Source organism: Podarcis liolepis, assembly GCF_965112155.1.
Source record: "Podarcis liolepis genome assembly, chromosome: 12".
In the NCBI taxonomy this organism is placed as follows: domain Eukaryota; kingdom Metazoa; phylum Chordata; class Lepidosauria; order Squamata; family Lacertidae; genus Podarcis; species Podarcis liolepis.
In genome coordinates this window covers 21527845-21552599 of record NC_139563.1, presented here as the reverse complement: position 1 = coordinate 21552599, position 24755 = coordinate 21527845, and the positions used below count along the sequence as shown (strand labels likewise).

The window sequence follows — 24755 nt, the reverse complement described above, 5'->3', positions numbered from 1 at the left end:
AAGCTGTTCTTGAAATGAGAAAAGTGGTGCTTGCTGCAGTTCAACTATTTGCCCATACTGCCCTATGCTTTGTCAACTTAACTCTGTGTTTCTCAGATGGGCTGAGATTTTGTTGTACTAACAAAATTAGAATCCTGGTTTCTAGATCCATTTATCATGTGCCAAGGTTATTTATGGGACCCTCAAGAGGCAGACTCTGCTGCCTTGGAGACTACAGAATTTGGGGTGCCTCTTGTACAAAGCTGAATCGCGGACAGTCACAAACAATTCCTATGATTGTGGCACAGCAAGAGAGTTGGTTACGAGGAAATTAAAATGGCAAGCAGGAGGGAAGAGGAGCAAGTGCTTAACTCTGCTTCCAATAATTCCAGATAAGAATGGATGGATTTGCCTGCTTCCTGTCTGTCAGTTCTGCATGAAATGATTCAGAATTATGTTCCACCTTGTTTCTGTATCAATCTATTGATTTAAACTGCATGAAAATTGGCATGTTTGTATGCTTTTTACCCAGTAATACACATTTTTTTACACAGTTTCGTACTATTTTTTTGAGCTGAGAACTGTAGTACAGATTTGGTAGCACATGGGGGGGGGGACCGTTCTAATCCATTTATTAGCCTGGGAAGGGTGTATCAGATCAATTCATTTAAAATGCAGACCAAATTAAATCCTTGAGTTCAAGTGTGAGAAATGGAGACTGCAGGAATTGCAGGAGCCACTGATCTTCTGACCAGGAAATGCAGAAGGCAGCTAATTTTACATAGAAGTGGTTGGGCAACATTGTTCAGTAATCGGCCATACCAGGGGTATAGCCAAAACAGGATGATCTTGCAAGAGGAAGAGGAGAATTGAGCCACTGAATGACACAACAGGAATAGGAGCAGAGTGCATGATTGATTAAAATTCTAAATGTGTCCTTTTATTGTCGTTTGGTGTTACTTGAAGGCTATACCCCTTCATTTAATCTTGATCTCAGTTTCTTTTCATCAAGATGAACAACTGACTTTAATGTCTTTAGCCCAAGCGGGGGGGCGTTGTGCATAACCAGCTCTCTCAGCCATTGCCTGCCTCTGAAAGGGGTGTTGCAAAACCTGCTGCAAGAGGCGGACCTGAAAGTAAAACAATATTATTATTATTTTTAAAAAGCATTATACATAGACAAAACTACAGAACAAACCCTGGTATCCCAACTGTGCAATTCTATGATTATATACACTCTTCTACACAGGTTACAATTAAGCGGTTTTTTTCACTCAACGGTTTGTAGAGTTTATGCTTCTATTCCTTGATGACTGTATCTTTAGTCTCTTGAGCATAAAAAGTCAAAGCAAGTTAGCAAGATACCTCAGAAAAGTCATTCCTTTCTGCCTTTTGCGCAGCTGACTCGGCCATCCAGTTTCTGAGCACGTACCTAGGATTTATACCTGTAGCCAAAAATAAGAATCTATTTGCACATATAAAAAATCAGCAGGGGCTTTTCTCTTGAGATTTATTATACTGACATCCACATCTTTTCTTAAGACCGATATGAGGAAGTAATTAAGGATCTGAAAGAAATGGACATTAAAACAGGAAGAAAAATTCATGCTTACAAATCCTTCACCACCCTGCTACTCTCAGAGTGCCTAGAATTAAGTGTGAAATTGCCTGTATTATCACAACACAACAACTTACAGCTGCACTGGTTCAAGAAAAGAGTGTTCCCAAGTTTTCCTGAATCTGAAATATTTAAAAGGGGACAATTTATGATAGGCTTCTTTCATCCTCAATCCTTATTTCTAGGTTATACAATTTTTATATAACTTTACTTGTCAAAAGTAGCACTGATTTCCCATTCTTAACTTAAGCAAAAGAATGCACCTTTTGTTTTCCCACCACTAGAAACTTGTCAAAGAAAGAGAAGTTCAAAGGTGGCCACTTTCAAATCCCTTTAAATTAAAACTTAACAAGTAAGGCACTCGAGAATGTTCACGGTGTATGTAACAAATGTTTGGGAGGAACATAATCACAACCAAAGATTTGTTACAGCTCCTGGATGGGGTGAGGGGCTCTGAAACAGCCTTATTTTTTTCCTCCAACTTGTCTCAAACTGGTTAGGTTTAGAAGTCAGACAGCATTTGAAAATGAAACCACCAAATCTATCCACCAGAACAATAAATGCTCATTTACACTGAATTGTGGGATCAGTGGAGATTCTTGTAAACAGACCGAGACTTCAGTTATCAAGTGCGTGTCTGGTAATATTGGGACAGATGCCTACGTGAAGCCCAGAAGCCAGTCATGGGAGCAACCGCCCTCTGTTGCAATTGTTCCCTGTGAGATGATGAATGCCTCTGATCTTGGAGGTATTCCAGGATCCTAGAGGTATCCTGAAGCTGATATGGAATGAAAAACCAATACAAGCCTGCAATCCTGGCAGATTAATGTCATTAATATACAACATTATTATATACCTGATGGTGCTTGTTCAACTATCTGTGTTTTAAGTCCTGTTATTCTTCAGGGCCAGCAGGGCAGATGAATGAATTTTGGAGATGAAAGGCAAATCTGTTTCTTTTTATATCCGATATGGTAAGCAGCATTAAGAGGCACATATAGCTGTAGCATAATGATAGCTATATGAGGCTTTCCTTTTCAAAGCTATTTTCCCAAATGCTTCAGAGTGCTGCTCAGATAAATAAATCAATCAACCAACCCTTATGTTTACCAACTTAGCCCATGGGAAATAATTAGTGCAGAAAATCTGGAGTTATTCAGGCTTAGGAGGTTGAGTTACAAAGTTATAAGGAGTCATGTACCGAGTGAGATCACTGATCCATCCAGTCCAGTGTACCTGATCCAGCAGTGCTCTCTAAGATGTCAGGCAAAGCTCTGTAGTCTAGTCTTGATGGATTAGGTTTTATAACTAAATCACTAAGCCCAGAAAACCAAACTGGTGGTAGTATGGTTGTGAACACCGCAGGAGGAAGATTGTGGGGGGAGTCTTTGGACTGTCATGTGTTGCTGGTCATCATCCTGACCATTAGCCGTGCTTGCTGGGGCTCATGGGAGTTGTAGTCCAACAAAATCTGGAAGGCAAACGGTGCCTCACGCCTGATCTACACTGGTGTGCCACAGGGCAGGTTTCTTGTAAAATCGCTCACTTTCCCCAAACTGGCAATTATTTCTGTCTCAAGAGAGCCTAGAGGAAGGGGCTACTGGTTTTCAAGTCCCACCCCAGCAGAGTTAGCTCTAGGGAAACAAGTATATGGTATATGTGACATGTTAGCACACTAGGTCCCAGCCTGATACCTACTGCAAACATGGCATATTCTACATGGGTGTAAAGTGGGTGGGAACTCAGGAATGGTGGGGGGGCATGTTTGCCCTCAGGGAATGGAAATCACAAGAGTCTAAGCTGCTTGGAAACCCAATGTAATGTCACATCAGTTACCGTATTTTTCGCCCCATAAGACGCACTTTTTCCCCTCCAAAAATGAAGGGGAAATGTGCCTGCGTCTTATGGGGCGAATGCAGGCTTTCGCTGAAGCCTGGAGAGTGGGGGGGGGTCGGTGCGTACCGACCCCTCTCGCTCTCCAGGCTTCAGGAAGCTCTGCGCAACCCTCGGGAGACCGGCTCCGAGGGTTGCGCAGAGCTGCCTGCAATCCCGGGACCAGCGCAGCTCTGCCCGGCCACCGGGAGCCGGGGGAGAAGCTCCGCCCCGCTCCCGGTGGCCGGGCAGAGCTGCCTGCGCTCCTGGGACCAGCGCAGCTCTGCCCGGCCACCGGGAGCCGGGGCGAAGGTCCGCCCCGCTCCCGGTGGCCGCGCAGAGCTGCCTGCGCTCCTGGGACCAGCGCAGCTCTGCCCGGCCACCGGGAGCCGGGGGCGAAGGTCCGCCCCGCTCCCGGTGGCCGCGCAGAGCTGCCTGCGCTCCTGGGACCAGCGCAGCTCTGCCCGGCCACCGGGAGCCGGGGGAGAAGCTCCGCCCCGCTCCCGGTGGCCGCGCAGAGCTGCCTGCGCTCCTGGGACCAGCGCAGCTCTGCCCGGCCACCGGGAGCCGGGGGAGAAGCTCCGCCCCGCTCCCGGTGGCCGCGCAGAGCTGCCTGCGCTCCTGGGACCAGCGCAGCTCTGCCCGGCCACCGGGAGCCTGGGGAGAAGCTCCGCCCCGCTCCCGGTGGCCCTGCAGAGCTGCCTGCGCTCCTGGGACCAGCGCAGCTCTGCGCCGCCATCCCGAGCGGGGCGCTAAGTCCCGCCCCGCTCGGGATGGCGGCACAGAGCTGCCTGCCGTCGCGGGACCGCAGGCAGGTCTACGCCGCCATCCCGAGCGGGGCGCTAAGTCCCGCCCCGCTCGGGATGGCGGCAGGGAGCTGCCTGCCGTCGCAGGACCGCAGGCAGGTCTACGCCGCCATCCCGAGCGGGGCGCTAAGTCCCGCCCCGCTCGGGATGGCAGCAGAGAGCTGCCTGCCGTCGTGGGACCGCAGGCAGGTCTACGCCGCCATCCCGAGCGGGGCGCTAAGTCCCGCCCCGCTCGGGATGGCGGCAGAGAGCTGCCTGCCGTCGCGGGACCGCAGGCAGGTCTACGCCACCATCCCGAGCGGGGCGCTAAGTCCCGCCCCACTCGGGATGGCGGCACAGAGCTGCCTGCCCTCCCGGGACTGGTGCACTTCTCCCCATCGCCAGCCCCACAAGCTCGGGGGACAGCGGGGAGGCAGAGCGTGCCTTCCCACTGTTCCCCGACCTGGTTCTTCCAGCCCCGCACCTGGGGGGGAAATAAAAAATTTTTTCTTTATTTTCCCCCCAAAAGACTAGGTGCGTCTTATGGGCCGGAGCGTCTTATGGGGCGCAAAATACGGTAAACAACTATTGAAAGAAATATCTGGGCTACAGGAAGGGCATGTGACTTAATTGTTGAGAAGAAAATAAATTATTGACTCACTCGTCATTCTTTTGCTTCGCTTGGAATCAGAATCACCTGGATTCCTATATTGTACACACAAAACAGGGTCATGAAGATTAGTTTGTGCCTCTTGCTCTGGGCTGGTTCAAACATATTGATCTCAGGTGGATAAACCATGGTTTATTAAACTGAGAATAAGCATCAGGCCCATGCACTTCTCCTTTGTCTTTCCTCTTGTTCAGCAGCCTTAGTGCTTCCATTATTGTTTGTTTCAATCACATTCGGCATTACACCTGAACTGGAAAACCATGGCTAAAGCTTGACATATTAACTAGGATATTTGATAAGGCTCTGATCTTAATAAATCATGGTTTATTAAGATTGTTACATCTGAACCACAGCCTCCGTCCCATGTCTACAATTCTGCATTTAACTGATACACTACTTGCTATTTTTCCAAGACAACATTAATAAAGTTATTCACAAAAATGCATCATTAATAAAGTATGGGAAAAATGAACTATGCAGGTTTCACAACAGTTTATATTCTTCATGACCAGAAACTGATGATCACGGAATATGCCCAATGCTTTTTTTCTTAAAAAAATATTTAGGGGTACTCTCATTTTGGCTCAAGAAACCCACCATTTTATAGTTCAAATCGGAAAAAATAAATACAGTAAATGGACAAAAGTACAAAGATTCACAAAATGTTTAGGGGTATGGGTACCCCTGTGTACCCCCAGAAAAAAGCACTGAATATGCCTATGGAATCTACTGGTTTAAATATTCAGTCAATTTCATACAGAAGTCTCAAAGTAATACATAAAACACTTAATACACAATGCACAGACTTGAACATGCATTGCCCACTGAAAGGCAACTCCAAAAATATGTATCAATTGTTGGAAAGGAAAATGCTCAAATTTGTAAATCTGGGCGGTTGGGGAGGGGAGAATCATGAGGGGTGCTTTTCTTACAGATCCTTTTATATGGATTTGATGACTGGCATGGATAGACCAAAGGGTATTATCAGCAAAACCCTAAGTTGCCTTATAGACAGTTAGGCCATTGGACAGTCTAGCACTGACAATGCTACAAAACTACCATGATTTCAGACAGGAGTTATTTCAAGTCCAACCAAGAACTTCAAGAACGCAGTGGGAGAAGGGGAAGATTGGCCCTACTGGTATTATTTCTTTGCACTTCCCCACCTCCCATCCTAGCTCTTCAACATTCTCATAATTACTACTAAGTTTGCTTAATTGAATTTCTTCTGCTTGCATTAATTGGGTTAGAATTTGTGTATTTTTTTGCCAGGGTTGGGAGAAATCAAAGGACCAACCTGTCAATAATGAGTATGATCATCTGATATAAAGATATCTGATGCACATATTTTTCAGTTTACACACTCACTTAAAAAAAAAATCAAAACAGCATTATTTTCACAGAGGAGAAACACATTTTAGGATTATTTCTCCAATGCTAATATCTAGCCATTATAGAAAGATGAGTGCTGAGTTAGCGACACAACTGTTCTGATCCTGATATGGTATCTGGGAGGGGGAAATTTGAAATTCCCTCCACCTGTAAGTGTCCAGAATTGCATTTATTTACCTTTTTAACCTCAAGAGGTACAACACAACCCAGCTGGAAAAAAGCTTGTGTTTAGCCACATCTTGCAGAGCCCAAAATTCCTACATGGAAATAAGTGATCACACACTATTACTTAACATCAATAATAATACACACATCACTTCCCAATATATGGATAACATGCAGCAGTTTGGGTAGCATATAGCAGTGATATACTCTCCACAAATATTTCTGGTGATCTACAACAGCACTGCACCAAGCTAAGGTAAAATCTGTTCCTTAAGCCAGGAACTGTGGTTTCTCTGTGTATTATAAGCTACAGGAATCATTTCACTAGGCAAAAATCACACACTAGCAAAAAATAGTTCCCCAGAATAAGTAATTTAAATATGTTGGAAACCTGCCTATAAATCAAATTAAGGAATGCAAGACATACAAGAAGGCATCCCAATTGTTTTGGGGTACTGTTATATGAATGTCAAACATGCTGGTTTGGGAGGAAGCAAAACTTCTTGCAAGGAAGATGGATTGATTTATGATTCTTGCAATATCTGTGCTGGATTTTGGCCATTGATCCTCTCTGGAAATAAGAACTATCTGCAAGGGAACATAACTTGCCACTGGCAAATTCTTTCCACAAAAAAACAGAATAAGCTATGTTTATTTTTCTCTCAATATATAAAAAATCCTTGTTTGGGAACAGGTCATCTTTTAACCATGCAGGATATTACATCTGGCATCACAAAGCTTATCATCTGGGAGTGATCCTCAGGGCTAGTATTTTTATTGTATCCAATCCTCCATCTTTCACACCACCAATGATAGTGACTTCCCTCAATTGCTCAAACAGAACATGTAGACAAAATATTCTTTATGCTTCTGGTGAACATGTCAGGCCATGTGCTAAAGTGAGTTTAGGCACATTCCCAGGTAGCAGAGACTTATATGAACCTCTACACTCTGCTGAGCTGCAGAAACTCGTGCTGGGACAATATGTGCCCCAGCAGCCCACAGTTCAAGCTCCTCAACACTGAGGGATTCCTCTGTTCTTGCTAATGGTGAGACTGTGCATTCCTTTGTAGAGTCCATCTAGCATGGAGGGGAATGTACAAATAGCTTTGCACTGGGCAAGTAGAATCAAGACAAGGTGAAGGCTCAATACCTTGTGGGACCAATCTATTCTAAACCTATTAATAGAAACAGACTACCAAAATATGGGATCAAGGTGAGATAACAAAAATAAGTTCTCAAACCCTTCAAAATCTTCGTAATAGCTGTCATTGCAAATGATGGTCCGTCCATCCCCCACCATTTGGCTTACCTATCAGATTCCTGCATGATGCGCTGCCATGGAAACAGAGACTGAAAAATGTCCACAGTGGAACATGCAGCTGTTTTTACTAAGCTCAGCTATCCCTTTTCTTCCCAAAACAAACAAGCAGGCCCCAGTATCCAACCAGTCATTTTCACCCAGTCCTGCACATAATTTCAGTTTCAGTCTCCAACCAATCCTACTTTCACAATTGAATCTTAAAAGTATAATGAGCATTTTCTCTTAATGCCATTATGATGTATTCAAGTTTAAGGACCGTTTCACATGTATCCTCAAATACCTTAGGAATGCTGATGCTCTTCAGCTGGTCTTCTGAAATCTCACTGAGCTCCCGAAAAGTCATTGTAAAATCCGCTTTTGTATCTTCCATGAGCTAATAAACATTAAAAGACTTCTGTCAGTTTCAGCTTTAGTTCTTCTGTCAAAGGGCAACTCAAATATTTAACCAAGGAAAGAAACTCACTTTTAGAAGGAATGCAATCAAATAGTTATCGTCCTGATTGTCACCTAGGAGACCTAATTTTGCTTTGAATAGTTCTGTGAAGCTGCAAGTTAAGGAAATAAATGCATTAATATTACAAAACTAGAGACTCTTTGAAAATTAAGATGCTGACATCTTTTTAAAAGGTGGGTTCCAACAATTACATACCGTTTATAATACTGTTCTGGGTATTCCTCAAGTATCTGAGAAGCCCTATTAAGAGAAAATGTGAAATGTTGCAGCAAAATAATTAGATTTGTATAAAACTCACAGATTATAATTCTGTTTTGTCATTCTTTTAAAGAAATCAGAAATTTTATATTGTTATTCTGAAGGGAAACACATTACTTTGCAACTGAATTGCGCTTTTTGTCTTTGCATATTTTCCAAACAATACATGAGATACATTTCACATTTAATTTGTTGTTGCCACTATTATATAATGAGTGAAGCTGTTACACTGCAAGATTGAGCACATGTAAGTCAGTAAATGTAAGACCTGGTGCTGCTTTTCTACATTAGTTTGAATCATATCACTTATGGGACTGCATGAGTATGTTTTGTTACTTGAAATTAAAAATCAATTTTTAAAAAAGGGGTAGGGGAGTATTAACATATTGACTGCTTATCACACCAGGTAGTGACATCTCATTATAATGAGGCCGCTTAGGCTTGTCTTCTTAGAAAAACCAATGCAGCATTTCAGCCAACAACCTTTAGCATGAAAACTGCCTCCTGGATTTGCCTGGCTTTCTGATGTTTCTGTTTTGTCTTCCCATATTGGCTGACAGCAGCAATTCCGGGGCCCAGTTTATGAAAAAAAAACTCTGTAATTATGTAGAGACCGTTTACCACCCATCATAAAGGCCATCTTTTATTTTCCTTCTTTTTTTTTTTGCAAGACTAGCATGGTCTAAATAATAATAATAGCTTGGTTTAAAAAACAAACTCCCCACTTCCCCAAAGCCCTCCTTTTCAGCACATATGGTCACTAAAGAATGTCTCATCTCACGAGCTCTTTTAAGCATGAAGACACTTTTAAGGATTACTTACAGCTGCTTTTGTCTGGGAGCCAATAAAGGGTTTAGAGCCTGTAACAGCTTGTTCAGATTAAACAGTCCGACATTTGCCTGGTTTCCTATTTTATACCGTCTTTCATCATCAGATGTGTTTGGGACGAAATCTGAAACAAAGTAATATTCAAAATAAACAACCAACCTTAACATATTTGAGTAAAATCGTATTTCGTGTTGATGCCAACTAACAAAAAGTCCTGTAGGCACTAAAATATTTTGCATAGAAGTCTCTAAACACCAGGATATTAGTTTACACTGGATTAGCCAAGGTCTGATATTTGCCAAAGGAAAGGATACATTCTCAGCATACAAGCTTAAAGATGGCAATGAGTTATTTTCTTATTTCAAATGCAGAAAAACAAAACAGAGATTCTTCACAACAGCAGTTCTTACTCCCATCTCCTTGACCTTTCTCCTCCATTTCTTCCAATCCTATTAAATCCTTTTACTGCACAAATCCGTATAAAGCCCAGAAATTAAAGAAACTATGCATTATAAGCGAATGCATACAGCTCTAGCCAAATTCTGTAATTTTTAAATTATTTACTACTTTATATCCCCAAAATAATACTGCATTCACTTAGGCTATACATACCTGGGTCATAAGACTCCATAAAACCAAATGGACCATAATCTATAGTTATGGCTAACAGGCTGAAATTATCTGTATTGCACACACCTAAAAATTAAACAACATTTATTTATTTCAGGTATGCTTTCCCTCCATATTGGAACATAAGGCAGCTTACAACACAATATGCAATATAAAAAGAATACAAAATAAAAAAACCTATCTATCTATCACTACACGCACACAAAAGAAAAGCATGCATCCATAATAAAAACAGTCTCAAAACTGACCAACATTGCCATCTAAACAGCATGGTGTCATATCCCAGAAAATGCTGATTTCATATAAATAAAATGTGTGTTACTATCTGACAGATTTCTCCAGGAGTTACAGTCTAGAAACCAGGTTCATTCCTCCATTCCATAGTTAAGAGGTAGTTTACTATTACAATTAAACTGCCCAGAGTGGCTGGGGCAACCCAGTCAAGATGTGGGGGCAGATTAAAAATAAATTATTCTTATTCTTATTATATAGTTCTACGTGGAATGAGCAGTATGTTTTTTTGCAATGCACCCTACTTGAGGTACAATCCCATTTTCCAATAGATATTTTTTTCCAACCTTGCTAGAAAAGGACATGTTGTATTTTCCTTAACTGTAAACAGCTTAAAGTAACATAAAAATAAATGTGAAAAGATAAGTCAATGTGAACTTAAATCCCACTAATTTCAATAGACCCCTACCTACAACTAGCTTATGTTGGATCCAGTCCAATGTTTTTCTTAATTTAGTTTTATTCCATGCAAATCTGGTTTATTCACAGTTAGTCAACCATTTTGACACCCTCCCGATGTGTGTCCCAAAATGGCTGAAAACAACTAATGAGTACACACACACACACACACACACACACGCACTTCAGGAATGAGGAGCCAGCCAGGCACCAGGTTGTAAGAAAAGGCTGTGACTGTGCATGTAAAAGATCTCAGGTTCAATCCCTGGCTTCTCCAGATAAGGCTAGGAGAGACCTTTGTTGAAGTCTTGGAGAGCAACTGCTAGTCAGTGTAGACCGTACTGGACCAATGATCCGACTCATTATAAAGAGGCTCACTATGTAGGTTTGGGGGGGTTGGGAAAGACTACACCCTGTTTGTATTTTTTAACAGAATCTAAATATTTCATACCCTTCACTCACAAAGCAACAACACAGTACCAAAAACATTATCTCACCATGAGCAAAGCCTACTGACATCCACAAGGCAATCAGACCTGCAGTCTCAGACACTACTCTAGAGAAGAAGGCCTGAAATCAAACACAATTTTACCATGAAAGTTGCTTTAAGAAAATTGTGCAGGGCCCAAGATGGGGAAACGTACAAATATATTTTTCAAGAGTGGTTTAGACACAACGTGGAGCTGTGTTGCCCTTCAGTTCTGCAGTCCCAGGGAAACTAAGAGCAGGGTTTTTGCTTTTCATGGGGGAAGAAGGAGCTGAGACTGGGGGGTCATCTACACTTCCACGTGTCCCATGATTTCTAGGCTCAGGTCCAATAGGTTTTCCTTGAAAAGACCTGCTGTTTACCGCAGAATTGGAACAATTGTCAGCCAGGTTTCCGGTGTCTAGAAATCACAGGACAAATTGGGGTAGGGTAGCGGGAACAAAGAGAATGTGGATGAGCCCTGAGAAAACAGTGTCCAAGATGAAGTTAAACAATCCCCCCCCCCCCCCCCAGTGCTACTTCCACATTCTTCAAAGGGCTAACTGGGGTTTGTAATAAAAATAAATAAACAAGATGAAACTGATCATGCTTTTCCCACATCATGTCTGGTGTGGCCCATAAACTGTAAACCTCCTGGATAGAGATGATGTCACTTTTGCATTCTTTATATGTTATTGCTTAAATACATATTAAACAGAGATAATAGACAGCATACACTAAGTTCTAATGCCTTTTAATTTGAAGGCAAGTTTGGATTTGTCAATAAATCATAGATTACATATTCTTCTTTTGTTGTTGCCGTTGCTGTGTTCACAGAAGCACAAAGACTTACCAGATATCTGTTTGAATCATTCATGTCTATTGATGGAAAGTGCTCATCTATGACATGGTCTAACAGCATCCTAAATTACAAATGAAAAGTTTCTTCCATCAAAGACAATTTCGAAACAACACTGAAGGAATTACCCTGTTTAAGATTATATCTGATACTTGGAAATATTCCTTTAGGTGCCTACGCCTACCTATAAAAGTTAAATTGGGTTGTATGAAATACAGTGGTACCTCGGGTTACATACGCTTCAGGTTACATACGCTTCAGGTAACAGACTCCGCTAACCCAGAAATATTACCTCGGGTTAAGAACTTTGCTTCAGGAAGAGAACAGAAATCGTGCTCCGGAGGCACGGTGGCAGCAGGAGGTCCCATTAGCTAAAGTGGTGCTTCAGGTTAAGAACAGTTTCAGGTCAAGAACGGACCTCCGGAACGAATTAAGTACTTAACCCGAGGTACCACTGTATACACTCTTTAATAAGAAGCATTTTTTCTATAGCCAGATTGCAAGTCCATACTAAGTTGTAAGCCACATGTGGTTCCCTCAAGTGAGATCTTATATCTCACTTGGAACAAGCAGTGTGGTTTTGGAGACTTTTGAGAGTTAACACCCAGGTGGCTGCTAGCACTACATTTTATACTACTGTATTGAACTATCAACTAAATGTTTTGCATTTCCCCACTCCTTGTACAAGACTGGCACCTGAAAATCTGATGCTGGCTCTTGGAAATTTTCTAGCCTTCTATGTTTGAATCCATGCAACAATCCATATACAGTTGAACAAATTGTTTGGGGTCAGGATCCAAGTGCTCAATCTGTTCCACTTGGCTATGAGTGTTCTGGACTTGGATGTTTTTGAACTGCAGCATGACAAAAGACTTTTGAAACTGAGAGGAGCTGTAAAACACAACTGAAATGCCACTGAGTTGGAGGAGGGAGGGGGACGCCTGTGCTATTTAAAAAAAACCCAAAAAACCCAGTGGATGAATGCGAGCCCTTTAGTATCTCATAAAAAAGCCAATAATATCAGTAACTTCACAGGCCATACAAGAATTGCAGTAGTTGTAAATGCTTATTTCAACACTGACTCGTGGAAAACATAGTATCAAGTATATGCAATGGCCTCTATACAGGGAAAAATATTTGCCATACACATTTTTTACAATAACTCTGTATTGTGAAAGGCATTCCACAATTTAAAATGGAATTGCATGTTACCAGTGCCCATAAATTAGTACTTTGGAGGGCTGCAAATCTATCCATTGCCTGCTTGCCTAAAAACAGGATGCAGGTACACCTGTGTGTGTGCCAAAGAACTGGTATCTAAAACTCTGAAGTTCTTTTCAACGTTTATATTGGTCAGGATCCAAAGAGGCCTGTGTGTGAGTGCTAAGCATTTCCATGCACTGCCCCATGCAAGTGTGCGTGTATTCTAATATTCCCATATGGTGGCAGCCCCCTATACATCATAGAATGCCTCTCTACAGTGTCCCCTAATCTTCTCGGCCAGATTTTCAGGAGATGCACAAGCCTATGTTAAGAAGGGGAAGGCTGAAAGGTCCCTGTGCATATGTAGCCTTTTAGAACCCCACTATTTTATTAAATTATCCAGAAGTAAAAACTGATCCAATAAATAAATACTTTCATTCTAACCTTAACAAATCCAGTTCTCCAGAATGAGCTAAAATTTCTAATGATCCTATTCGAAACCATGATTTGGCAACACGCAGAACTATAGCACCTGAAATACAAGTATATGCATGTCAATAAATAAAAATGCACTCTGTTCCAGAGCCCTAGATGTGCTTCCATTTGCATTCAGAACTTCTGTGCTTGTAGATTTGCCCACTCACGTCAATGGATGGAGCCAGTACATGCTGTCTCTTTTAACTTTTGATTAATCACAGGTTAGCAATACATCTGAACTCTATACTGTGGTTCATCTTAACTATGGCTTTGCCAAGTGATGACTTTCAAAGATGACAAATATAAGAGAACAGTAGCATACAGAGAAGAAGCCAGCAAACAAAACAGTCTAAAACAGACAATAATTTTGGATTATGGCTTGGTCAAGATCTGTTGGAACTGTTTTAAAAAGGATTTATAAGAAACTGGACACAGAAACTGGATGAATACTAATTTGCATTATTAGAAAATTACTGTGAGAGTCCTCTTGTGCTGTCTGAGTGGTTAAAATCTTAGTACTTGGCTTGGGAGGGAAATCTAGGTAAAGTGCCATCTTGCTGAAGGGGGGAAAAAGTCTGGATTTAAAATCCAGCTGTGATTATTCTGGAGTGCATATGTTGAATATTTAGAATAAATGCTTTTATAGATAACTGTTAGGGAGGCAGGAGTTCCTTTTTCTTTTTAGCTTATAACAAGATTCCTTTATTGTGAATTAAGACAGTTGGAGGTGGGAAGTGCCTGCAAAAAAAGGCAGGGTGGGAAGGATCTCTCAGGGTGGGAGACTGGGAGACCCAGGTGAGAGCTGGGGGAATCTGCCTTGGCATGTGCAGATAAATGATATGAATTGTACAACAGAAATGTGATAAAGGGTCTTCTTGGTTCTTCTTTCTTCATTCTTTTTCTTTTGCCTATATAACTGTGTTTGTATTTTCTTATAAATGAGTTTGATACAATGACAGTATTCCAAATAGTAATCTGAAATGCAGGAGTTACCTCTTTCTTTCTTAACATTCCCGTTGTAGAACCGATCCCTCCACACGTCGTCGTCACTCACAACTAAACTGTGCAAAAAGAGAAAATGAGCCGTTAGTATGAAACACCTTAAAGTTGCTTGACATAAGAAGCAGTTTTAAACTGAGTCAGACCACTGGTCAATCTAGCTAGCATTGCCTACACTGACTGGGAGCAGCTCTTCAGGGTTTCCTGCCTGGAGGTGCCAGTGGCTGAATCCGTGGCCATCTGCATGCAAGGCAGATGCCCTATCAGTTTTCATTTCTTCATACAAGCCTTCACACAGGAGAGACAGGATGGTGGAAATGTGGTGGCAAATTTGGTGACTATGCCGAAAGCACTTCAACATTGTTATTTTTTGCTTATCAAGCTGTTATGGATGTCTTCAATCCAGGCCATTCAAATAAAAGTTGTTTGGCAACATATGGCAGAAGGAGAAGGAGCAAACCAAAGGAAGATGCTACTACCTGCATTTGTGATTATTACTGCCTGTAGTGAAGCTAGGAAATTCTAGTAGACAAAACTTTGGTCAAGTAAGAAGCGAAGTATTATGGGAAGACCAAAGGCCAAAGGATTTATGGGGAATGCGTTCTTGTTGCTTTAAGTGGAGACTTGCTGTCTGTGGGAGTGAGAATCCTTATCGTGGGCATCTACAGGAAGGAACCTTCCCAAGTTGATTAATGGTATTTTAGCGCCTGGTACCTAAAATGCTGTATGGGTGCGAATGAGCCATCAACACTAATCACCCCCAGGAATGTGTATCTGCTGAGTCTCTGAGAAATTTAGGAAGGGACTCTTTGATCCAAGGTCCTGAGAACTAACAAGCTCAGCTGTCACAAGCTATGTTATTAGCCAACTAGCTGATTAGCCAACAACTGATTGGTTCAAAATTGGGAAAGGAGTACGCAAGGCTGTATATTGTCTCCCTGCTTATTTAACTTACCGTATTTTTCGTTCTATAGGATGCACTTTTCCCCCTCCAAAAATTAAGCGGAAATGTGTGTGCGTCCTATGGAGCGAGTGCAGGCTCCTTGGCTGCAGGGATAGCCGCCTGAAGCCTTCGGAGTGCAGCGCGAGTTCCCGCTGCGTTCCAGAGGCTTCAGGTTCCTTTCCCTGAAGCTAGGAGAGTCTGGTCTTTGAGGCTGGCAGTGGGGGAAAGCAGCGCTTCCCCCCACCGCCAGCCCCACAAGCTCGGGGGGCAGCAGGAAGGCGGCGCACAGCCTTTGCGCTGCTTCCTGACCTGGTTATGAGGCTGGCAGTTTGCTTGCCTAAGGCCTCCAAGTGAAGCTATAAGGAAGATGGGACTTCAAGTTCTGGAGCTTTCAAAACCAGTTCTCTGGCCGTAGAAGCACACTGGTAGATGCACCAGTTCATACGTCTCGTAAGAACAGGTGCAGATAGAGGCAGATGCCACACAGATGCCTAAAAACAAATGCTAAAGTTTTGGGGGAAACATATTCCTTGCTCCCAGCTCCCAACATTTGCAGTGCTTAAGCATCCTATGATCGGTCTGGAGCACACCATGAATATTCATCACCCAACACCATGTGCGCTGCTTCACTCCACTGACTTCCTGTACTCTGTTCCAGAAACCCCAATCTTCAAAGCATGAAGGTTCCGCATAAGAATGTTTTCCCTTCTAGCATCACTCTGTGAATGGAGCTTCCTGTTGGCAACACAGGAACACAGAGCTAATAGAGTGGGCCCATCTCCAGGGTGCTCTTGGATAAATTACATGCTCTTCCCCACACTTCTGCCAAGACTCAGCAAGAACGTTGTCAATTAACCGTAAGAGCTGAGATATGACGGCTTCCTATTGCCAGCAATCTAGTGATCAGCTGGAGTTATTTGAGTTAAATATTTATGAAAAGAAGTCTGGAAAGCTTTCTGGAGTACTGCCCTCCTCCCCCACATGGCCTTACCAGGAAACCGAGAGTTTCAAAAACAGCAGGCTAAGCACGAAGGCCAAGCAATCTCCTGAACTCAGCGAACTTGGTACACCAAGTTCATGCTGGCTATTGTCTTTGAAACAAACAGCCTGTCACAGCATCTTCCAACGAGGGTTGTAACACTGCTACAAGCTTTCATGCTCATCCAGACAGCCTCATGGGTTTTGCATCAGTCACTGAGTTTGCAAGACCTTCTGCCGAAGCAATTAAGCAGGTTTTCCAATAGGTTATTTGTCTCTTCTACAAGCAAAAATTTGTTTCCTGATTGATGCTGGAGAGAGAGTTCTGCGTGTTCTCAGCAAGCCAAAAACCTGCACAGGCAATCAGAAAGGGCCTTCATAACCACATACTGAATGCCCCCCGAATGTCAGCAATATCACATACTTAACAATTCGGCAACAATAGCAAGGCATCTCACATGGTGTAAGTGCAATATTAGATGGAGTTGCAGTGAAGTAGCGTGGAGCTGCTGTTTGCGAACTCTTCTTAACTTTGTGAAAAGTGTAAAAGCTAAACAAAACGATGGTCACAAAATGGCAGTAAATGAATACGTTGCGCCCCATCAGAAATTACATCACACACTGTACCTGGCAGGTGAGCACAACACTCATACAAACAAAATCTACTTCATATTTACAAAGATTGAGCAGAAGGCAGATTGGATTTCTCGGGCGCAAGCCAAAAAGCCCACAAGACACAGTACATGAGTGGTCTCCTCCTGATGTAAGTGGAATCAAGTAAGCATCAGGTCAGATTCTAAAGGAAGTACAAACATGGATACAGTACCTAGCTGCTCTGCTTGTAGGAATTCCAAGATAATGCATGGCCTCACTTCCTAAGAATTCTCGAACAGAAGAGTGGAGCACAGCTCTGCCGTCCCCATTCCTGTGGAGAGGAAAACTAGGAATATAAACACTACCCTTTCCTTTTGAATTAGGAAAAGAAAAAAAAGTAAATGCTTGAGTGGGCAAGGAATTCTGATATAGGGATGATTGAGGAACTTCATCTTGGCAACTATCAGCTATCTACAGACTACACATTTCTCCTAATGCTGCAATGCATTTCATGAAAGTTTAAACACATCAAAACACATATTTAAAAATAATATTTATTTATTAGATTTATTACCTGTCCTTCACTGCAAGGTCCCAGGGTGGATCACAACAATAAAGTATACAATTATAAAACAAATAAAACTATTACAACCACCAAACAAGAAATGTGTATTAAGAAAATGAAAGCACATGCTATTAAGCAGTTTAAAACAAGGTTGTGGGTACGAGTCCTGTGTTGGGCAGGAGATTCCTGCATTGCAGGGGGTTGGACTAGATAACCCTCGTTGTTCCTTCCTACTCCATGATTCTATGTAATTCTATATAGAAAGCCAGTTAAAAACTGGGCTAAAGATCTCCTCTTAAGTAGGAAAAATAGGAAATACATGTTTATAAATGGATTTTGAGAGAACCTTTTTAAAAAAGTTTGTAGATTAATGTGAAATTCTGGAAAAGGGAAAACTTGCAAAGATGGCATCAATTTACCTATCCTTGGTTACATGTAATGTTTGGCACCGTAGGCCCTGAGTGAATCTGAGCGATGCTCAGGAAATGCAGGCCGGTAAAATCAAACAGCTGAAAGTCCAATTCACCCCAAAATTACCCTGCTTTGCACAATTTAAAGACAGCATGTGGCACAAAACAGAACAGGGAGCTTGCAGAGAAGGAAGCATGGTAGTTATTTTCATAAGCTAGGTTTCATAAGCTAGGTTTCATAAGCTAACGTGAGAAGAGGAAAGAATTACAGGACAATCGCTTTGGGATTAAATAGGCCACAACTTTATTGATTACGGATGTAAGTAGGTCTTGGCATAGGCATTGGGTGTGCACCTGAAATCAGCGAACGCTTTGGCACCACTGTGGCCCACGCTGGGCTGCAACCGCCACTTACGGCTAAGCGGTCTTTATCATTTGAACTATCTTCCAGCTCCTGATATTTTAATTTTGCCATGCTAGGCTAAACTTGTTTCAGCAAAAAACATTTGGAAACCTCTTCCCAGGCATAGGCATCATATAAAGCAGGAATTTAAAAGTGGCATGTGAATCCTTATTTCTACCAGAGAATAGCAGTTTCAGCTCTTAAAAAGATAGCAAGTGTGCAACTAACATCACCCTAAGAAACATGTTCAAATGAAATCACCCTCCCCTGGCCCTACCCCACTTACATATCTAGACTATAAAGAACCTGCATACCTCCAGAAATCCTCCAAAATCCTCAGGACTCCTATAGTTCTCTGCTCAGCATTAATGTGATTTCCCCTAATTCCCGGGCAATGCAAGACAGTAAGAGCTCCCCAAAACTGGTATGATGTTACCTCCCAGTAGTTAACATTAAAAGGTATGCTGCCTTCTAGCTATCATGGTTAATGCTGACTAATTGACCTAGGCCCCATTAATTTACCGTATTTTTCGCCCTATAGGACGCACCGTCCCATAAGACGCACCTAGCTTTTTGGGGGGGAAATAAAGGGAAAAAAATTATTTCCCCCCAGGCGCGGGGCTGGGGCAGCCCGAGCTTCCCCCGACCCCAGCCCCCAAACAGGCAGCTCTCTGCAAGCCGTGGGAGCCCAGCGGTGGCTCCCGCTGCTTGAGAAGAGGTCCGCGAAGCCTGCAGGCGCTGAGATCAGCGTGCGCAGGCTTCGGGATGCCTGCAGCTCTCCCCAAGCAGCGGGAATGTTCCCGCTGCTTGAGGAGAGATCCGCGAAGCCTGCAGGCGCTGAGATCAGCGTGCGCAGGCTTCGGGATGCCTGCAGCTCTCCCCAAGCAGCGGGAACGTTCCCGCTGCTTGAGGAGAGATCCGCGAAGCCTGCAGGCGCTGAGATCAGCGCGCGCAGGCTTCGGGATGCCTGCAGCTCTCCCCAAGCAGCGGGAACGTTCCCGCTGCTTGAGGAGAGATCCGCGAAGCCTGCAGGCTCTGAGATCAGCGCGCGCAGGCTTCGGGATGCCTGCAGCTCTCCCCAAGCAGCGGGAACGTTCCCGCTGCTTGAGGAGAGATCCGCGAAGCCTGCAGGCGCTGAGATCAGCGCGCGCAGGCTTCGGGATGCCTGCAGCTCTCCCCAAGCAGCGGGAATGTTCCCGCTGCTTGAGGAGAGATCCGCGAAGCCTGCAGGTGCTGAGATCAGCGCGCGCAGGCTTCGGGATGCCTGCAGCTCTCCCCAAGCAGCGGGAACGTTCCCGCTGCTTGAGGAGAGATCCGCGAAGCCTGCACGCGCTGAGATCAGCGCGCGCAGGCTTCGGGATGCCTGCAGCTCTCCCCAAGCAGCGGGAACGTTCCCGCTGCTTGCCGAGAGGTCCGCGAAGCCTGGAGAGCGAGAGGGGTCGGTGCGCACCTACCGCTCTCGCTCTCCAGGCTTCAGCGAAAGCCTGCATTCGCCCCATAAGACGCACCCACATTTCCCCTTCATTTTTGGAGGGGAAAAAGTGCGTCTTATAGGGCGAAAAATACGGTATCTGGTCCTTCTTAAATAAATAAACAGGTTATGGCAGTGATCGTCAAAACATAAGACAAAATTCTTTTGCTCCTGATGACTTGAACAAAGGGGTGCTACGTGCTACAGTTTCATGCAGACAGATAATCTTGTACTTTGAGGTTGGGATGGTTTTTTAAGCTGGCCATTGAAATGAAAGGTTTCAAACAGAAATAAGACCAAGAGCTATCAGGGGTGAATACAGAATAAAACACAAAACACATGACAAACCTAGAGTACGGAGTCCTTCCTGAACCTTTCAGCTGCAGTTCCCAACTGTCACCAAACCTGCAAAAAACCATTGGCATTAGTAATATTGAGAACTGATACAGTGCAGTAGGTAAGGATGTGAGCCCGGAAGTCCCAGATTTAAATCTTCCCTTAGCCATGAACACTATAAAACAGGGGCTGGGTAGGGCTGCCATACACCCTGATTTTCCAGGACATGTCTTGGAATTCGCCTCAACAAAGCTCAACGAATTTGGTTACCCTAAAAAAATAAAAAAAATCACCTGCCTATCACTTGGATGGATGGTGATGTCAGCTGATGAGGGTGGGTGTAAAGTGCGTGTCTGTGAGAAATCAGTACCCAATTCATTTGGAGCCAGGGATTTGACAGCCACAAAACCTGCTCCTTAGCTTTAAATCAGAACAAACAGCAAACCACAGCATTTGTGTTTGGTCAGTAAGTTATTCCAGCCCAAGTATTTTAATTATCAGCAGTAATATTTCTTAATGTACTTTCTGAAAGATCAGTGCCAGCCATATATCATTTAGAGACCAACTATTCAAAAAGAAGAATGCAGTACCTGTTTGTATAAACACCAATCAAATGGGCTCTTCCGTCACCCAGCTGACCTGCCCAGCTACCAAACTAACAAGAAAAGAAGAAATTAAAAAATCCCAGTCACTATTTGGTATTATTTACAGCAGATTTATAACTGGAAAATCATTCCTAAATCTTCTGGTGATGGTGAGATTCAACATGTTAGAAAAACAACTCCTGCAAATTTCCTACAGGCATGCTTCAGAGACACAGCAACAGATTGGAGCAGTGTTAGCCAAGTTATATTTTGTTCTGTTCTATCTTGACAGAGAAGTATGGCAATAATAGGAATCAGAGATGGAATTCCTGAAATATTTGCAGACTGTAAGTCAAGGCAGAGGAGCTAAAGCTCAGGTAAGATAGAGCAAGTATTATTATTGACCTGATGGCCACCATATCTGTGGGCCAGAGGCAGAGATCCCAAGGCAATTTTTGCACCAGTGACAAGCTGTATAAAGTCCTCTGAGTCTGAGATGGACATATCCAGGTCCAAAATATCTTCCAAGACTTCCTGGATGGAGAATGACAACACAGAAATCACTTAGAATACAAAAGACATTCCTTATAGTTGGAAATGCCACTCAATTAGTGATTTTTTATATCTATATCTATCTCCCCTGCTGCTACTCTTCCCTCCTCTCATAACACACATTCTATTTATCAAGAACACAGTGAGCTGAATCCATCTATTGCTTAGGGCAAGGCTAGCAACAGTTGGGCACTGTATTTAGTCACTGCAATAGGTTTGCAATTATGTGAGAAACTGGAGCACCTCCAGTGCTAAAGTTCAGTGTCCTCAGCTTCACTCATAGGATTACTGTGTGGGCTTAATGGGATGAGAATTGTAAAGCACGGCATTTCCATGCGCTGCTCTGGTTCGCCAGAAGCAGCTTAGTCATGCTGGCCACTTGACCCGGAAGCTGTACGCCGGCTCCCTCGGCCAATAAAGCGAGATGAGCGCCGCAACCCCAGAGTCGGTCACGACTGGACCTAATGGTCAGGGGTCCCTTTACCTTATAATACACAAAAAGTGATGCACCCAGACTCAAATGGAAATTCATGTCACATTTTCAGCACAACAGTTGCCAAAGAGCCATGTGGCATCTCCTCTCTGTACTCCACCAGCAGTGTAGTCTTTTTCTTTTCCTCTTAGTTGTAATTATAGTAAAAAAAGAAAAGCATCCTTTCTGTCAACAGCTTGTGGAATATGTAAATCAGGCCCCATAAAAATTAAGGAGATTGGGAGCGCACTCACTGGGCTCACACACACCCCTCTTCCCCTCTAATACACACCTTTGCTCCTTCCCTTTTATTTTGAAAACAATGTTGATTAGAATCACACCTTTTCAAAAATCAGAGTTTACACATCTTTTTTTCACCTGTGGTTGCAAACTGGTTTGGTGCTAACTGTGGTGAAAACTCCAATGCATGTGTAGTGCTAAACAGCAAAGAAGAGAGATGCAGTGCTTGTATGACAAGCATGTCTAACAGGTTGGTTGCAATCTACTGGTTTTTCCTCCCTCAAAAAAAAAGCTCAACCACTTTGGGTAAGGTTACCAGATTTTTGTCAAAGAATCCCGGCACACTTTTTTTTTTTTAAAAAAAAGAGAGAAACCTGGGCTCGGCCATGTGTCCTTGTCCTCCTGGTGCTCTCCTACCTCACTTCCTCAGTGGCGGCGGCAGCAGCAGCGCGGCAAGGTCGGGGCTCCCCTCTTTTTTCTCCTTCCTCTTTCTCTTCCTTCTCCTCTCCTCTCCTCCTTCTCCCTGTGTCAGCTCTGGGGTTTTCCTGGCCCCAGAGTGCCGCTGGGCAGGTGGCCGGGTGCTCTCGCTCCCAGCTCGTTTTGGGTCATGGGGGGTGGGGTGGTCAGCGGTTCCCCCAGCTGACGCGCCGGGCGTCCCCGGTTCCCCCTTGGCAGTGGCGGCGGCAGTGGCAGTCTCAGCAGCCCGGAGCCAGCCTGGTAGCACAGTTGGCTCTGGCTGGCTTCAGGAGCTACTCGCTGCTGTGGCGCCTGCCATTTTGCCTCGCCGGAAGTCCCTATATATTGTGTCTTGTGCCGCTGAACCAATCACGCAATATTCATTCCCTACTAATAAATCTACAACACTTAAAATATAAATCTGGGGACATTAAATGAAATCAGGGGACATTCCGGGGACGGATTTTGTCCAGGGACTGATTTGTAAATCCGAGGATTGTCCCCGGAAAACGGGGACATCTGGTAGCCATAACTTATAACTTTGGGTCTTCCTCCCCCAAAAAAGCTCAACAACTTTGGTCAATCCAATAGGTAGATCACTGCCAGGTTTTTTTTATAGTGGGAGTAGATTGCAGTCTCTTGAGAGTTGGACATGCCTGTTGCATGAGAAGGGAAGGAGGCAGGAATAACACATGAACCCTGGAGGTGTTTCTGAGCTGGAATACATGCAGTACAAATCTTTCGTGTGTCATTGGAGCTTTGGACTTGAGTAAACTCAATAAATTACTCAGTTTGAAGCCTTGGGGCATTGATCTGAAGTGAAAAGGGAGGTGAGAAAGAACAAAAAAGGGTGGTGTTTGATCTCTTCTGTAAGATAAAGAATAATTACTTCCACACCTACGTCCTATGCACTGAGTTCCACCAGTGTGTTATGCACTGAGTTCCACCAGCGCAGAGGTGGGGGAATTTTAAGGGATCTTCGCAAATGTTCTAGAAAGTTTTCTGGCAAGGAGCTGAATGACGAATGTAGAAGTTCAATACGCCCAATGCAAACTGGGCCGCAATATAATTCTATTCAATATGCTATGCAGCTTAAATTTTGTGTACTCAACAGATTCCTAATATTTTCTAAAAGTTGCAAATCAGCAAACTTGCATCACACAGTTAGAGGAATTCCAAATAAATAAAATGAAGCCTAACCTTTGAGACAGCTACAAGCCGAACTCTGGATTTAAATGGTGTAGGGTAGACAAATGAAAAAATGACGTCTCGCACTTCACGAATATAATTCTCTTGAATATGATCAATGGGAAGTGTGGCTAAAAGGAACAAGCAAAATATTTTCACATACCATTCTTGAGGACTAGCTGTATTAGTCATTTGACTAAAAACAACAGATTCCTGTTTGTGAACTGCATCTAATGATGTGGAGTTTTTGACAATGAAAACCAACAGTTTTAGCTCCTGAATTACTGCTACTCGAAATATATATTAAAAAGTAGTGCTGTTGATTCAAACCCAGGGAAAGTGACGCACACTTAAATGCAGCAGTGGCTGCAAACTCATTTGCCACTAACAAGTGTCCCAGTCATCTGCTAAGTCACCTGGCAGCACCCTTCCCCAAAGCTTGCATTTGCCCCGCTGTTTGAAAAAAGTAAGAAAAGAAAGTTTTTCTTATCTCCTCTGTACTCTGCAAATTAAAGAAGATCCTCTCTCCAGTTGCTGGAAGATTCGGGAGGTTGGCTGAGACCACAATAAATGACAGACTATGCCCACCTGAGCTTTTGGGAGCCGTATATAAATCACATTTGAATCAACAGGTCCCGAAAATAATTTTTTTCTTGTTCTGGTGAAACTTAAGCACAGCTAATTCTCTCTGGTGTTCAGCTATTATGTAATCAGGCAAAATGTTCATCCAGATAAGGTGACCTTTACAAGTAATTCTGCCCAGTTTTTCTTTTTAATATGCTGTATGCAAAATATTATATTAGTATGCCACTAGTTGAAGAGTACCTGTGAATTTTTCTGTGGAAAGTCTCCAGCCACCAAAATGAGATACTTTTCTTTTTCTTTCACAATAGT

At 43.3% G+C, this 24755-nt stretch overlaps 1 protein-coding gene across 1 annotated transcript; it reads right to left on the bottom strand.

Annotated features, from left to right (window-relative positions):
* Positions 1–897: 897 nt before the first annotated feature.
* On the bottom strand, positions 898–24749 carry LOC310689674 (protein adenylyltransferase SelO-like). Its single transcript, XM_083467555.1, has 19 exons — positions 24687–24749; positions 23874–23992; positions 21359–21487; positions 20960–21024; positions 20382–20438; positions 17417–17515; positions 14664–14731; positions 13638–13725; positions 11985–12054; positions 11163–11235; positions 9958–10041; positions 9340–9469; positions 8455–8499; positions 8269–8350; positions 8086–8178; positions 6494–6573; positions 4916–4959; positions 1345–1424; positions 898–1109 (listed from the first exon to the last, which is right to left on the bottom strand). The coding sequence occupies exons 3-19, from the start codon at positions 21455–21457 to the stop codon at positions 987–989; spliced, it is 1380 nt and encodes a 459-aa protein (XP_083323681.1). The 5' UTR covers positions 21458–21487; positions 23874–23992; positions 24687–24749; the 3' UTR covers positions 898–986.
* Positions 24750–24755: the final 6 nt, after the last annotated feature.

Excerpts from the sequence above, each read along its gene's own strand:
- LOC310689674 (XM_083467555.1), bottom strand. The coding sequence starts at position 21,457 with ATGTCCATCTCAGACTCAGAGGACTTTATACAGCTTGTCACTGGTGCA. Across the intron at positions 14,732-17,416 it reads CCTACAAGCAGAGCAGCTAG|TTTAGTTGTGAGTGACGACG; the intron begins GTACTGTATCCA and ends CTTTTTGCACAG. Across the intron at positions 1,425-4,915 it reads GCGAAGCAAAAGAATGACGA|GTATAAATCCTAGGTACGTG; the intron begins GTGAGTCAATAA and ends TTTTGGCTACAG.